The sequence below is a fragment of the Protopterus annectens genome, chromosome 7.part0 (genome assembly GCF_019279795.1).
Source record: "Protopterus annectens isolate FY-2018-M chromosome 7.part0, PAN1.0, whole genome shotgun sequence".
NCBI lineage: Eukaryota > Metazoa > Chordata > Ceratodontiformes > Protopteridae > Protopterus > Protopterus annectens.
The window spans coordinates 100,044,154-100,059,054 of record NC_056739.1 but is presented as its reverse complement, the minus strand read 5'-3'; the positions used below and the strand labels follow the sequence as shown (position 1 = coordinate 100,059,054).

The 14,901-nt window shown below is 42.7% G+C and overlaps 1 protein-coding gene across 1 annotated transcript in view; it reads right to left on the bottom strand.

Annotated features, from left to right (window-relative positions):
• The window catches only part of LOC122806257 (FYVE, RhoGEF and PH domain-containing protein 2-like), a 773,316-nt gene that overhangs the window by 27,670 nt on the left and 730,745 nt on the right, over nucleotides 1-14,901 (bottom strand). Inside the window, exon 15 of the mRNA XM_044076527.1 lies at nucleotides 1,527-1,670. Coding sequence (XP_043932462.1) covers nucleotides 1,527-1,670 — 144 coding nt within the window. The remainder of the gene's footprint in view (nucleotides 1-1,526; nucleotides 1,671-14,901) is intronic.

Genomic DNA, 14,901 nt, shown 5'->3' with positions numbered 1-14,901 from the left:
TGCACTAACTGCCACATTTTGCATTCTCTAGATGTGCACAGACACTTAAGATTCTACCTGAACAGAACAAAGCAGTGTAAGAAGTCTAATCAGTTCTTCACTACTTTTGCAGAGATGGAAAGCTTGTCAATAAGAAAATCATATCCAAATGAATAGCACATTCAATTATTTTTGCTGCAATTGTTATGAAAAACCACTACCAGGCAAGGTCAGAGCTCATTCCACCTGAGCCATAGTTTCCACTGTGGTCTTCCTTTGGGGGGATGACTACCCAGGCCATTTTGGAAGAAGCCACCGGGCATTTATTCACACAGTTGCCAAGCATTGCAACTTAGCCAACATTCCAGAGTCAAGGCAGGATTTTGCATGGAAATTTTGCAGGGCCTTGTGTCTCCTGCTAGCACAACAGGCCAGTCACCCTCTCGCTCCTAGGCTCCAGAAGTCATCCCAAGAATCAGTATTGCAAACACAAACAACAAATTACAGCTGGGTAGGAATGTATCACAAATGTAGATGTTTGAGTACATTCATTCCTGTAGTACCTCCCTCTGTTCTCTATATCCATGACAAGCATTTAGGTTAAAATGGGTACCTAGACTACACTTTCCTATCTCCCTTACAACAAGCACTCCCATGCTAAGTGGTAAGTAGAAACCTGCACACATTCAGGCTTGACTAACTTTCTGCTTGTGTTCTGCCACCTGGGATGGGTCATCCTTAGGTGGGTTGTGTTCTGCCACTTGGGATGGGTCATCTTTAGGTGGGTTAGGTTCTGCCACCTGGGACTGATTATCCTTACGTGGGTTGTGTTCTGGCACCTATCAGCAATATGCCATAAAAGATCTGAAGATGGCACCAGCTAACATCCCTTTATAGCACTAATGCCTTGACATTGATAGCAGAGGGAGTCTGCCAGGCATGTAGGGGGAGGGATAGAACTCTGGTACTTGCACTGGCCATTGGGCTGCTGCAGGTAGGAATCCCAAGAGTCAGTACTACAACAGTGAATATACTCAAACATCTACATTTTTGGTAAGTTCTTACACAACTGTACTTTTTCTGTTCTCACTTGATATTGTACAGTTATCTGACCCTAGCACTGTGTTCTCTCACCATATGTTATTGTTTTCTTTCACATGATATGATATTTAAACTGTGTTCCATACATTTATGAGTTATTTTCCCTTTCTACTGAATAGCAGCTTTGTGCCATGTTCATCATTGTAACTGTCACTGGAACCTCCCATCAAATAACCGTGGTCTGTTTCATCATATTATGATATAATCATCTGTACTGATTTGTAAGTGGCAGTCCTATATTTGCTCACATAAGATCGGCCTATAAAGCATGTGACATTGCATTATTTAATTATTTGCTGTGCTGGAGTTCTCCAAGTCCTCTCAGTATTGGTTTGACCTGCACTATGTTAAAGTATAGAAAATATAATCCCATTGCTACAAGTCTCTTATGCTACACCTTAGGTAAAGATGATCTTTCATGCATCTCCTAGCATTTTATTACTTACCTGTGGTGCCGCATATTTGTAAAGGACCAGGGGTTCATCTCGAGGAATGACAAACCAGCCCTTTATGCCAGACTTCCCACTTTTGTCCAAGAGATGTAAAAAGCTGCACATGAGGCTCTTTTCCGATACCTCTGCTGATTCTTTCTGTTAGTACAAAACAGAATGCACATACATCACTTATGAGGCTATTGATGCATATTCTAATAGATAGGAATTCTACAATCACACGTCTTACAAAGAACCCATAACCTCAGTTACAGTTACCATGTGAAATACCTTCACTGGAAACCTTGCTAAGTCAATACATTTTTGAGGTAAAATAACAGTTCTGTAAAACTTTTGCTACTTTGATGAAATATGCTTTTAATAACAATAACAAATAAAAAACCTGATCTTGCCTTCTAAAACAGACAGCCCTGCTGACAATAACAGAAATTACTCATAAGTAAAGCGTGTAGGGATCTTCATTATTTCAAAAGCAGTCACTAATGTTACTGCAAACTACAAACAAGGAAGGTAATATTTTAAAATCAACTACAGGTTACTAACAGGGCATTGACTATGTTATAACCAGAATCAATGCAGGTTACAAATGCGCCATAATATGCTACTATCAGTGCATATTAAAAAAAAGGATATTTAATGTGCTAAAAACACTATAGCAAGTTATACAAGGGTACGTAAATAATAAAATCAGTGCACATTATAAAGTGGGGCACTTAACATGCTTGCCTTTATATTTTTTGGTAATCAGGGTAGAACACTGATCTATGTAGGCCTTTTTCAGGTTCAGACCAGAGTTACAAGTAAAAGTCAGTCACAAGACCTATAGTTCACAAACAGCAATGCCTTTTGCACACAACATACATAACAGCATTCTTAGTGATCTAAAAATGTGTTACACGATCATACATAATATGATACAGTATAGTACAGTAAATGTTACTGTTTGCACTATAAACAATGTGTACTTGCTACAGAGATAAAGGAATTTGATGGGCTGGATTGTATGGAGGACAGAAACAATGGAAGTTGAAAAGAATATTGGTATAGGTAACAGAGAGAGAGAAGAGAGGAACCTTAGATGAGTGAAGTGTCAGTCATTCATTTGGGTAATTAAAGAAGATTGAAACACATAGGACTCTTGTTGATTTGCTGAAGGCAATTTCAGCAAATGGAAACAAATCGAAAACCATTCACCAATATATTTATTTTGCAGGGGGGAACTCCCATGCACTCCTCATATGGGGGGAACCACCCACACACCTTGAACTTATATATACCAACTCCAAGGTCATGTACCAATTGAGGAAAAAAGCAAACTTCACTGTTGGCAAAAGTAGTTTTAGCAAACAGCACTTGCTCTTTTTGTGTTCACCAAAACTAAATTTATCCAAATATAATGTTCCCAATACATCATATTAAATGAACAAGGCAATGAATACCAGCAGCTAATCTATGTGCTTTCTTAGGGGCAGCAGGTTTCTGTCAGGGAACTCAAAGTCTGTGACAAATACATACACCAGTGCTGACAGCACTGGGTGGGGTGGGGTGGATTATGGCTGTTGAAATTCCAGTTGTAGTAATTCATTGTAGTTTCTAAGGGACTGCTGTAAACATTAGCTCATTCTGGAAACAGTCTCAGGAAAAGTGAATCTCTCAGAGGGAAACTGAGATACCATACTCTCCTCAGAATTTGAATCAGAAACTTGAGGAGAAAAAAAACTGCATCTGTCTCTCCACATTCCCCTATGGATTCCACATCTTGAACCTCTTCAAGAAAAGAAGAATACCTTCTTCTTTTACCAGAAACCACCTTAGAAGAAGGATCAATAGCTGCACAACACCCTAGGCTAACCCCAATAAATTACTCCTGTCCATGAAAACTGACACAGTAGAAGTTAAATGATTAGTTTTCTATTTTTGATAGGAAAGTTAGGGCAAAAAAATTGTATTGCTAGCATCAGTTTCCCCAGGGAAGGGCACTACATTATGGCTAAGCATGGGGAGATTCACAGTCCCTTCTCCCAAGACTGACAACAGTGGCTATTCAATGCCCATTCCTGGAACACCGGCAGAGGGTGTGGCTGTCTCCTGGTCTATGATGGCTATATGGAAAACACCAGAAGAATCTGAAGAAAAAAATGAGTGGTTTGAGGCTCCAGCTTTGGCCAAAGCAGTCACCCCATCTGTGGCAAATTACTAGCATGCTTTGCTGGCAAAGGCTGCTTAATTAACTTTTTCTTTTTGTGGCTGTAAGGTGGTCTGATCAAGGGACCAGTAGATTGTTCCCATAGTCAGGCTAACAAGGGTAGTTGCTTCCTAGGGAAGCTAAACAGCAATAACTGGTAAAATAGGAACAAAAGCACTTTAAACACTTGAATCATCCTCAGAAAGTAAAATAAACACAGTTTCTTCACAGAAAAAGACTAGTAATAACTTTTTTGCCATCAAAGTAAAACAATGTACTCCAATTTAACAGTACATAAAAGTCACGAGACAGTCAAGAAAAATACTTCTCCTTAGCTTAAAAGTAGTTATTTATTCACAAATAATTTAGTTTAAAGAACTTTCAAAGTAATGTAGAAGGTTTTTCCCTGAAGAGAACTTAATTGCCCAACAATGGGTTAGCGTCTCCAGATCTTTGATTCTTGAAACCTTGCAGAGGATTGCTCTTATCTGAGGCAAGAAAGATCCAAAGGGATTTACATCCAAACTTGTCTTTTTTGTCAGAGCAGCTTAAGCTAACAGTTTGGACACTTGGAAGGTGGCCAGAAGCTTTGGAAGCTGGCTGTTACATAACCCATATAGCCTAGGCTACTGCAGCAGTGATCAATACAAAGAACACTGATACTAATAACAAGAAGAGAAGTCTCCACTAAAACTTAGATTACTTAAAAGTATATTCAGTCACAACTGTCTTGTGGTAAGAATGCAGCTAGTAATACAGCAGCATACAGCAAACAAGTTCACATAAAAGTACACATAAGATTACTTGCTTTTGGAAGAGATCACAACTTTCAACCACAATTACTTATTTTGATGAAGAGCTCCTTTAATGATTTAGAAAAAATGATTAGGTTAGTAGTGCTTCTAATATTGTCAGGAAGGTGATTTCAGGCAGCAGGAACTAATCTGGAAAAGGACTTGTCTGTGACTAGCAGTGTGAAGGAGATCTGTAGAGTGTTATGCCTGAAGGATCTCTCAGTGAATAGACACTGCTTTTGATTTGGAGCTTATTATTAAGTGGAGGGCAATAGCTATTAAAGAGGATTTTAAAAGTTAACTTACTGAAAAGAAAAGTTGATCTGTCTTTAACTGATAGCCATCTACCTCTTTATAGTATAATGTAGCGATGCTCTATAATTGGAAATGGGTGAATAAATGTTAGTATCTTATTTTCCATCTTTTGTAAGATAGTAGTATTATGACTGGAAAAGAGGTGGATTAATAAAAAAGCATATTCCAATCGAGGAAATAGGACATTTACACTTAAAGCACATCTGCTGTGAGTTGTAATAAGATTAGATATTTTATAGGCTAGTTTTACTTGGAGGCCCACTATCTATTTAATATTTCATTACAAGCTAGTTTTGCTCTTCAGTAACCCATCTTTATGACTATGGCCATGACAGGCATTACCTTATTCAGAAGGTTCATTTGCCAGACATTTATTCTTATTCTCAGAGCCATGGCAATGGGATGATGTATATAGACATAGATCTACAAATGAATTTTGTTAGCTTGGTCAACAAGGAGTTTGGTCAACATCTGATGTTATGTGATCCTATCTCGCCTACATTCTGAATGATGGGTTCGGAGCCGATCCCTCGGCTCCGACTCGGCACGCTTATGCCAAAGAGCGAAGTCTCTTACTGGCTGAGCTTACCATATCCCAGGATGCACCACTACCAGTCCCCCAGATCTCGTTTGCCGCTAACAAGTGAAGACGTGGTCTCGAGCTGGCTGAGTTAAGTAGTGATTATTTCACTAGTTTTTCTGTCAGGTTTTTCTTCTTTTTCTACAAAAAGCTGTTTTAACAGCTATTCTTGTGTTTTGAGTGTGTTTGACAAAATTCACTTGGTGAATTCTTGTGTTGTGAGTGACTAGGAGTACCTCTTGTCTGGAAAGGCCTTTCCCGGTCTTTTTGTTTGTAGGTGACTTCGGTTCTGTTTTGAATCATTTACATTTCTCTTCTTAAATAAGAACTAACGGAGAGAAATTATTATATTACAGAGTTTGTGCTGTGTTTGACTAACTCAGAGTATTGCGAGTGATAACTGTAAGCCTACTCTAGGTGTATTACCAGTGTTCTTTCAGTTACTTTTGAAAATTTCTGTAATGTCTCAGAATCCCAGGCCTTCGGGCTTCAAGAAATGTGAAAAATGTAGCTTCAAAATGTCCATCACGGACGATCACTCGCTATGTGTGTATTGCTTAGGGGCAAAGCATTTACAGGAATCATGTAGTGTATGTCACGCTTTTTCCTCAAGGGTCCTCCAGGAGAGGAAAAATAAATTAATTCTTAAGGGATTAATTAAACCTTCTTTCGAAGAAGCTTTGGCATCCTCTCCTTCTCCGGCCAAAAAGAAAAGGGCGTCGGCTCCGACCAGTCCGTCGGATCTGATCGCTAAGAAACAAAGGCAGGCCTCTCCTTCGGCTCCAAGGACTTCGGAGCCGAGGTCAGTACGGTCTGCCTCGATGCCACCAGCATCGACTCCTCTGGCTTCGGAGCCGATAGCTGGGGCATCGAGAGGCGGGTCATCTTCGTCGGCTCCACTGCTCTCGGAGCCGACAAAGGTTGCCCGCTCAGACACTTCCTCCTCGGCGCCGAAGTCCTCCTCGGCACCGATGGAAACTGGTGTGTGTATTCCCTCGGCGCCGATACTCATCGAGTCGCCTCGGAGCCGGTCCCCTAGTCCTTTGGGGCCGTTGGAGAGGCCTTCTCGGACCCGTTCTGTTTCCTCTCGGTCTTCGAGGATGTCAGATTCTGATATAGACAGGGTGCTCCAAAGACTGTTCCAGTCCCCAGTCTTCCAAAAATTTGTTTCGGTTCCGACCCAGTTGGCTTCGGAGCCGATGACCTTGGCCCACCCCATTGCCATTCCTCCTCCGACTGCTTCGGCTCCGTTGGAGCAGGTGCTGTTGGAGCCGATGGAGATCTCAGGGTCGGCTCCGACCCTTACTCCAACCCGGGCCTTCGGGTCCGAGTTTGGTACGCGGACGTCTTCGGCTGGACCTGGGGGTGATGTTTCGGGACCTATGCTTTCGGTTCCGAGCCTCCCCCTCGGTGCTTCGGCTGCGGGTCTTCCGTCGACTATCACGGCTCCGGGGACCGGACACTCCCAGGATTCTGGGGGTCCGGCTTTCAGAGCCATGAGGAGTGCCTTGGCCAAGTCCTCTTCGGCCATCTCCCCGGCTTTACCGGCACCTTCCCTAGGCGTGGAGACTGGGTCTTTGGCAGTTCCCCTGTCCGTAGTCAGCGGAGCCCCGGGGCCTGAGGTTACCCCCAGTGGGGATTCCCCTCCTCCTGAGGGTTCTTCTGAGCTGTCTTCGGAGGAACCCCCAAGGAAGAGATCGTGCAAGAGGAAGCACGTGGACTCCCCCGAGTCTGTTACTTCAGACACTGATCTGGATGATGCAGAGTGGTCCCCGAAGTCGTCCTCGGATGATGTCTCCTTTGCAGACATCTTAGAGATCCTCAAACAACGAGGCGGCTGGATATCCAAACCCCCCTCTACTGACGAGTCAGTGCTCCTCAAGGCCTTTGGGGCTCAGCCCTCTGCCTCCTGGGTGTCTCCACCCTTCGACGAGCTTCTGGATTTAGTTTGTCGAAGGGCGTGGGAACATCCAGATACCGTGGAACCAGTCCCTTCTCGTCCAAATAAATTTTTGTCTGCTCCCCCCGAGAAGGAGTTCCTCACTAAAGGCGTGGCTGTAGATGCCATGGTGGTGGCATCTGCTACACAACAGGACGTGGCAGAGGCTTCAACGTCCATCCATCCTCCTAATAAGGAGTCTAGGAGTATGGACAGGTACAGGAAGCGCACCCTGACTTCAGCGGCCTTTACTTTAAGGTCTCTGAATTATTTGGCACATTTTACCAGGCTTCAGAGGGATCTGGTCAAGGAGTTGTCAGATTCCCTCTCGGGTAATCTACCTGAGCAGCTAGCCCAGTCGGTTAGCTCTCAGTTGGCTATCCTTACGTCAATTTCTAACTCGTCCATGAGGCTCATTTCCTATGCGGCCGAAGGGCGGTAGAGCGGCAGGCACAGGCGTGGCTCACGGAGACAAGCCTGGCTCCGTTGTGTCAGTTTGGAGGCCTTCAAGTCTTCCTTCACGACGCTCCCTTTGATGGGTCCTCCTTGTTTGGACCCAAGGTTAAAGACACCCTTACCCGCTGTGAGCAAGAGGGAAAAACTTTATCTGCCGTAGGTGCCCGTTATTCCACTCCCTTTCGGCCTTACCCCAAGACTAAAGGAGGGGGGAAAATGTGGTTCCGCAAATCCCGTAAGTTTTTCTCCCAACAGCAGGAAGAATCCCCTTCCAGAGGCAGAGGACGGGGAAATTTTTCAGGGAGACGCCGTCCCAGAGGCGGCAGAGGGCCCTGCAATTCTGGAGACCGCGAGTCCTTTCGTGGCTCTTCAGCCTCCCACACGTCATGAGGGATTGCCCAGCTGTGCTGCTCCGGAGCCAGTCGGGTGTCGTTTTGCCAAGCACCTAAAAGCCTGGGAGTCAATCACTCAGGACAGATGGGTGCTTCGGATCATTGCCGGAGGTTACACCATCCCATTCACATTCTCGCCCCCACCGTCCAAAAGAATCCCGGACCCACCACCCAGTCAAAGGGAAATGGCAGCCGCAGAAGCTTTAAAGCTGCTAGAAAAAGGAGTCATCCAACCGGTCCCCACAGACCAGATCGGATCAGGAAATTACTCCAGGTTCTTTTAGTGCCAAAAGACAGGGGACCTGAGACCAATATTGGATCTCAGCAGACTGAACCAATCCGTCACGAAATCCAAATTCGAATGGTCACGTTACAATCCATTCTCCCATTGTTGGAGAAGGATGTTTGGATGTGCTCCATAGACCTCAAGGACGCCTATTATCACATACCGATACATCAGGCGTCCAGAAGGTATCTGCGCTTCAGCCTGGGAGTCAGTCATTACCAATTTTGCGCTCTGCCCTTTGGTCTCACCACAGCCCCCAGGGTGTTCACCAAGTGTTTGGCAGTAGTGACGGCTCACCTGAGAAGTCTTGGATTCCAAGTGTTTCCCTATCTGGACGACTGGCTCCTGACTGCCACCACCAGGCATCTACTAATGGACAACCTCAAAGCCACCATCTCCTGGGTGTTACCCTGGGGATTACATTCAATTGGTCAAAGTCTGTCTTGCTGCCCTCTCAACGCATAAAGTTCATAGGAGCAGAGATAGACTCAAGATTGATGCGTCTTTCTTCCTGCCGAAAGGATCCAAACTTTACAGGGCCAAGTTCAAGCTCTGATCTCGAGATCCAAAGCCCCAGCCAGGATGGTTCTACAAGTTCTAGGCTCAATGTCTGCCACGGTTCTTTTAGTCCCTCTGGCAAGATTGCACATGAGGATTCTTCAGTGGCTATTGTCAACGCAATGGTCCTTTCAGGATCTTTCCCTCAATCATCACATCATGATTACGGATATATGCAAAAGGGACCTTCGCTGGTGGCTTCAGACATCCAATTTGGATCAAGGAAACCCCTTTGTTCTTCCCTCTCCAGTGGTTACCCTGACGACAGATGCCTCCCAGATAGGGTGGGGGGGGCATTGTCTGGGCAGGCTAGTTCAGGGCTCCTGGCTTCCAGACGAAGCTCTTCTCCACATCAATGTGTTGGAGATGAGGGCTGTACTTCTATCCCTACAAGCCTTACACAAGTTTCTTCCTCAGGGCATCATCGCCATCCACACAGACAACATGTCGGTGGTTTGGTATCTGAACAAACAAGGAGGGACCAGATCATACCCCCTTTGCAGAGAGGCCATGAGAGTGTGGGAATGGGCTGTAGCTACCAACCGCTTCTTGGTAGCGACCCACATCCCGGAAAGTCAAATATATTGGCAGACAAATTGAGCAGGACAATTCTCTCTCCTCACGAGTGGTCTCTAAACCACACAGTAGCAGCTCAGGTTTTCAGGAGATGGGGACGCCGTGCTGCGACCTATTTGCAACTCCATTAAACACCAAGTGCCAAAGGTTCTTCTCCTTGATCCCACATCAGGGAGTACCAGCCATGGATGCTCTAGCACAACCTTGGCCAACAGGGCTACTTTATGCCTTTCCTCCAATTCCGCTTCTTCCCAGAGTTATTCAAAAGCCTCTCAACTGGGGTCTTCAATGATACTGATTGCCCGTACTGGCCTCGTCAGGTATGGTTTCCCTACCTGAAGAAGCATGCAGTGGACGATCCGTGGACTTTAGACCTGATTCCGGACTTGCTAATCCATCAGTCGGGACTTAGACATCAGTCCCTTCAATCTTTGAAATTGACAGCTTGGCTCCTCCACTTCCGACTTTAGTTAGAAGGCACACACTAGACCCGGAAGTTGTTCACATTTTATCTTCAGCCCACAAACCCACCACTAACAAATTGTACCTTAGTAAGTGGAAGAGGTTTGCTATCTGGGCTCAACTCAAGGGCTTAGACCCTATCACTGCTCCTGTCCCAGAGGTCTTGAAATTTTTAACATCCCTGTTTAATCAGGGATCTTCTGTCTCAACTATTAAAGTCCAACTAGCTGCTATCTCTAAATTCCACGAATCCATGGATCCTCCTTTGATGAGCAGCAGACTATGCAAAACTTTCATTAAAGGTGCGAGCCTATTAAGACCACCAATTTTTCATCCTGCACCTCCGTGGGATCTTGATTTGGTGCTTCGCGCATTAACATCTCCCCCTTTCGAACCGGCTGCTACATGCGAGTTAAAATATCTGTCTTGGAAAACTGCCTTCTTAGTCGCAATTACTTCGGCAAGAAGAGTTTCAGAGCTTCAAGCCCTGTCTATTAAGCCACCGTACTTGATTTTCCACAAGGATAGAGTATCACTTAGGCCTAATCCATCCTTTGTCCCAAAGGTCTGTTCTAGTTTCTGCCTCCAACAATCTCTAGAGCTACCGGTTTTCTTCCCAAAATTCTCCAATGAAGCAGAATACACTCTTCATAAATTGGACGTTCACAGGCAATTACGCTTCTATTTAGACAGGACTCAGCAACTTCGTAAGTCAGACCAGTTGTTTGTGTCCTTCTCAGATAATAAACTGGGCCAAACCATCACAAAAGCTACTATCTCAAAATGGATCAGAGATTGCATAACTCAGGCTTATTCTTCTTGAATAAGCAACTTACAACATCTATCAAGGCTCATTCTACCAGAGCTATGGCTACTTCTATAGCTTTTCATTCCAAGCTCGCTATATCGGAAATCTGTGCTGCGGCTACTTGGTCCAATCCGCACACTTTCATTTCCCACTACAAATTGGATGTGGCATCTAAAGGACGAGCTTCATTTGGTTCCACGGTACTCAGGAGTGTTTTCCAGTGAGCCACCCAGGATTCGGGTGCTAGGACGCTGTCCCATCATTCAGAATGTAGGCGAGATAGGATCACATAACATCTTTTAGTTATGTACTCACCATAACTTCAGATGTTTGGGATCCATCTCGCCTACATTCCTAATACCCACCCTCCTTCCCCCTGCCTTGGAGATCAGAAGAGATTGAACGGTTTTGAGTTCTACTGTTTTATCTTGTTTCATCTGACGATGTTATATAAGCAGGGTATGCATGTGTGCATGTATGCGGACAAACTAGATCTGGGGGACTGGTAGTGGTGCATCCTGGGATATGGTAAGCTCAGCCAGTAAGAGACTTCGCTCTTTGGCATAAGCGTGCCGAGTCGGAGCCGAGGGATCGGCTCCGAACCCATCATTCAGAATGTAGGCGAGATGGATCCCAAACATCTGAAGTTATGGTGAGTACATAACTAAAAGTTTAATCAACTGAATTTGGTCGATTATACAAATAGTCAAGAACTGACTATGCTCATGCTCTGAGTATGCTCGTGCCAAAATAACTCTCTCTAAAAAAATGCTCCTGCTACTTTAACCCACACTACTCCCTGTCTCGCATGCGTGCCTGTTAACTCACTCTACAACCTAACCCTTTTTACTATACCTGTACTTTACTCCAACTTCACATTGCCTTCTGTCCATTTCTTCCTTCCATAACTAACCACTTGAGCTATTACTCTGCCTTAATAATATCCTCTGCTTACGCCTCAAATATCTAACAATTAATATCAAAAAATTGTCATCCCATTTGTATAAACCCTCAGCAGTTTAGAACCTCTAAACTGCTTTTTCTATTTGCATTAAGTCCATCAACAATGTTAATTACTTTACATAACGTAAATGGGTAATATGTATGTAAATAATCTGTACCTTTCTGCTCATACAATGTCCAAGCTTGAGACTATATATGCTCTCTAATACCTGTTATTTCTTGTATGTATTTGTATTTGTATCTGATTTTGTTAATTGTATGTGGAGCTTTTCTCCCCAGGCCTCCACCGAAAATGTGCTCATTTAGGCCAAGTGGACCTTACTGGAAAACAAATGCAATAAGTAAATAATTAAATAAATGTAGAAGATCGACAATCCTGGGCCAGGGGAATATTCCCATTTCCCCAGAGACTGTGTGCTCTCAAAGTTATTATATATAATTTGTGGGGGGGGGCATGTTTTAAAGCTGCATTCCCCAAGGTTCTTCCTCAGCGCATGTGTACTAGGTTGTCGAAATTCTGGTTCAACATCGAGTGATTTACTTTCAGGATGTTGATGTACGTGTTAGTCAACCAACAGAAAGTAAATCATAAAAATATATATATATATATATATATATATATATATATATATATATATATATATAGATATATAGATATATATATATATATATATATATATATATATATATTATATATTATATATATATATTGTGGACAGTTCACTGAATGACCAACTACATCGACATATTTGGATGATGCAGACAGATGGTCAAAAGATATGAAAGATTGACAATTCCTGAATTGCTGGGTAGGGGAATATTCCCTTTTCTGGGGGATGTGGGTGATGCAGGGGGGTGTTTGTACAAGAAATTTAGATTCAATTTTCTAACAGTCAGTTTAAAATCAAAAATACAGTCTGTAATCCCAGCATGATGGGTAGGAATGAAAAACCCTCTAGATAGTACATCTAGTCCCACTGAAGAAAAGCTGACCTTAGTTAAATTAAAAGTACGCCAAAAATTGGTCAACAATTTTTCCCTTTCATTTTGGGCTTGGCTCTTGTCAACTTGTCTGCTTTTGGGGATGAAAAAACTGAATTAGATCCCCCTTGACCATTTTCAGTGGAAATTAAAGCTGCCACACTAACATCGTCTTCCGTAGAAGATGACGAAGACAAGGATGAAAAAACACCATCCTTTTCTGATTTTAAACAGACTGTTAGAAAATTGAATCTAAATTTTTTGTAAAAAGATGTGACACCAAACAATACCAGCAGGTTTAAAAAGCATAGTAAAGTGAATCCACCTTTATTAGGTACACTGAATATTTTCAATAAACTATATGAAGACAAAATGTATGAGCTATTTTCTTCTTATGGTAAACAGAAAATTAAACACAACATCAATTTTAATCTTGATAAGGAACAATTTAATGCTTTAAAACACGAGTAGTTTAAACAATGTCAAGTTTATGTGTGCAGACAAGGGGAATGGTTTAGTTGTTATGTATAAAGTAGATTATATTTCTGCCATAGAAAGTCTTTTGAATGATAAAACCTGTTACAGGGAAGTCAGTAAAGAATTTGTCAAGAGAAGTTGCATGCTGATTGATCAGACTTTATTAGATTTGTTATATCAAAATTGTTTAACAATTGAGATGTTTAATTTTTGTTTAGTTGAATAACCAGAATTGGGATCCCTGTTCAGTTCCACTGCACAAAGGGGGAAATTCAACAGACATTACTAACTTCAGACCTATAGCAATGTTATTCCCCTCTCCAAAATACTTGAAAAATGCATTCAGAAACAATTGTTAAACTATATCCTACAGGAAGAACTCCTATCCCCTACACAATGGCTTTCATTTTTTCCCTAGTACTAACATTGCACTTCTAACCTATATAGATACTGTCAATAAAGCTAGAGATAATGGCAAACTAGTCTCCTCTTTATTTCTTGACTTGTCTAAAACCTGTGTCACAGTTTGTCACAGTAAACTTCTACTTAAAATGTCCTCATTAGGTATCTCTCATCCCACCCTTCTATGGTTCAAAAGCTACCTGTCCAATAGGTATCAGATGGTATAACGGCCCTCCACCCTGTCTCCTTACCTCCAAATCACCACCAGTGTACTACAAGGCTCTATCCTTGGTCTCTTCCTCTTTAACATTCTCACCAATACCCTTTAGACATCCACCTAACAGGTCACCTTAATACAATATGTAGATGACTCCACACTCATTTGCACATCTGAGAATGTGGCACACCTCAAAAAAATACTCAGGAAGCTTTAATAGAAATGAAGCATAGCTTTATAATTCAGAACTCATGCTCAACCCTAACAAAACAAACTACCACATCTGATATTTTCATACCATTGTTGGCGTTTAACCTATTCTCTTTTTTCTAGTTAAAAAATTAAAAAAATAGTTTAGTGATCTTATTATTAGTGTGATGTTTTTGTTTCAGAATATCCGAAAAAGCAGGGTTTAAAAAATGTGATAAGTGTTGGCACAAGTTGCCCTATTCCGATGCCCATAATCTTTGTGTATATTGCTTGGGCTTGGATCATTTACAACAGGATTGCAGCATCTGTCATGGGTTTAACTCCAAGCACTGGCTAACAGGAAAAATAGATGATTTTTAAGGGCTTGCTGCCGACTTCCTTCTCCAAAGTCATTACTGGGTCTCAATCTCCCCCAAAAAATACTAGAGACCCTACAAAAATCTCTAAACCTTATGAGTCTTCAGCCTGTTCCTCCTCAGAACCCTAGAAGAAAAAAGAGAAATCAGATCCAAAACTGCTCACAGTTCGATCCTCGTCAGATCCGATCAAGTCTGTACCGGATCCTACACCCTCAGATCTGAAACCCTTACTGAGAACAAATTATTCTCATTGTCTGGATCCAGTCCAATTCAGAGTTCCTTCTCCCTTTTTAGAGAGGCACTCCAAATCTCCATCCCTATTATCTTCTTGTTCCTCCAGGAGTCTCACGGAAACAGATGTGGAGAGAATGATGAGAACATTTTTTATGGCACAAATTCTGGTGGGAGT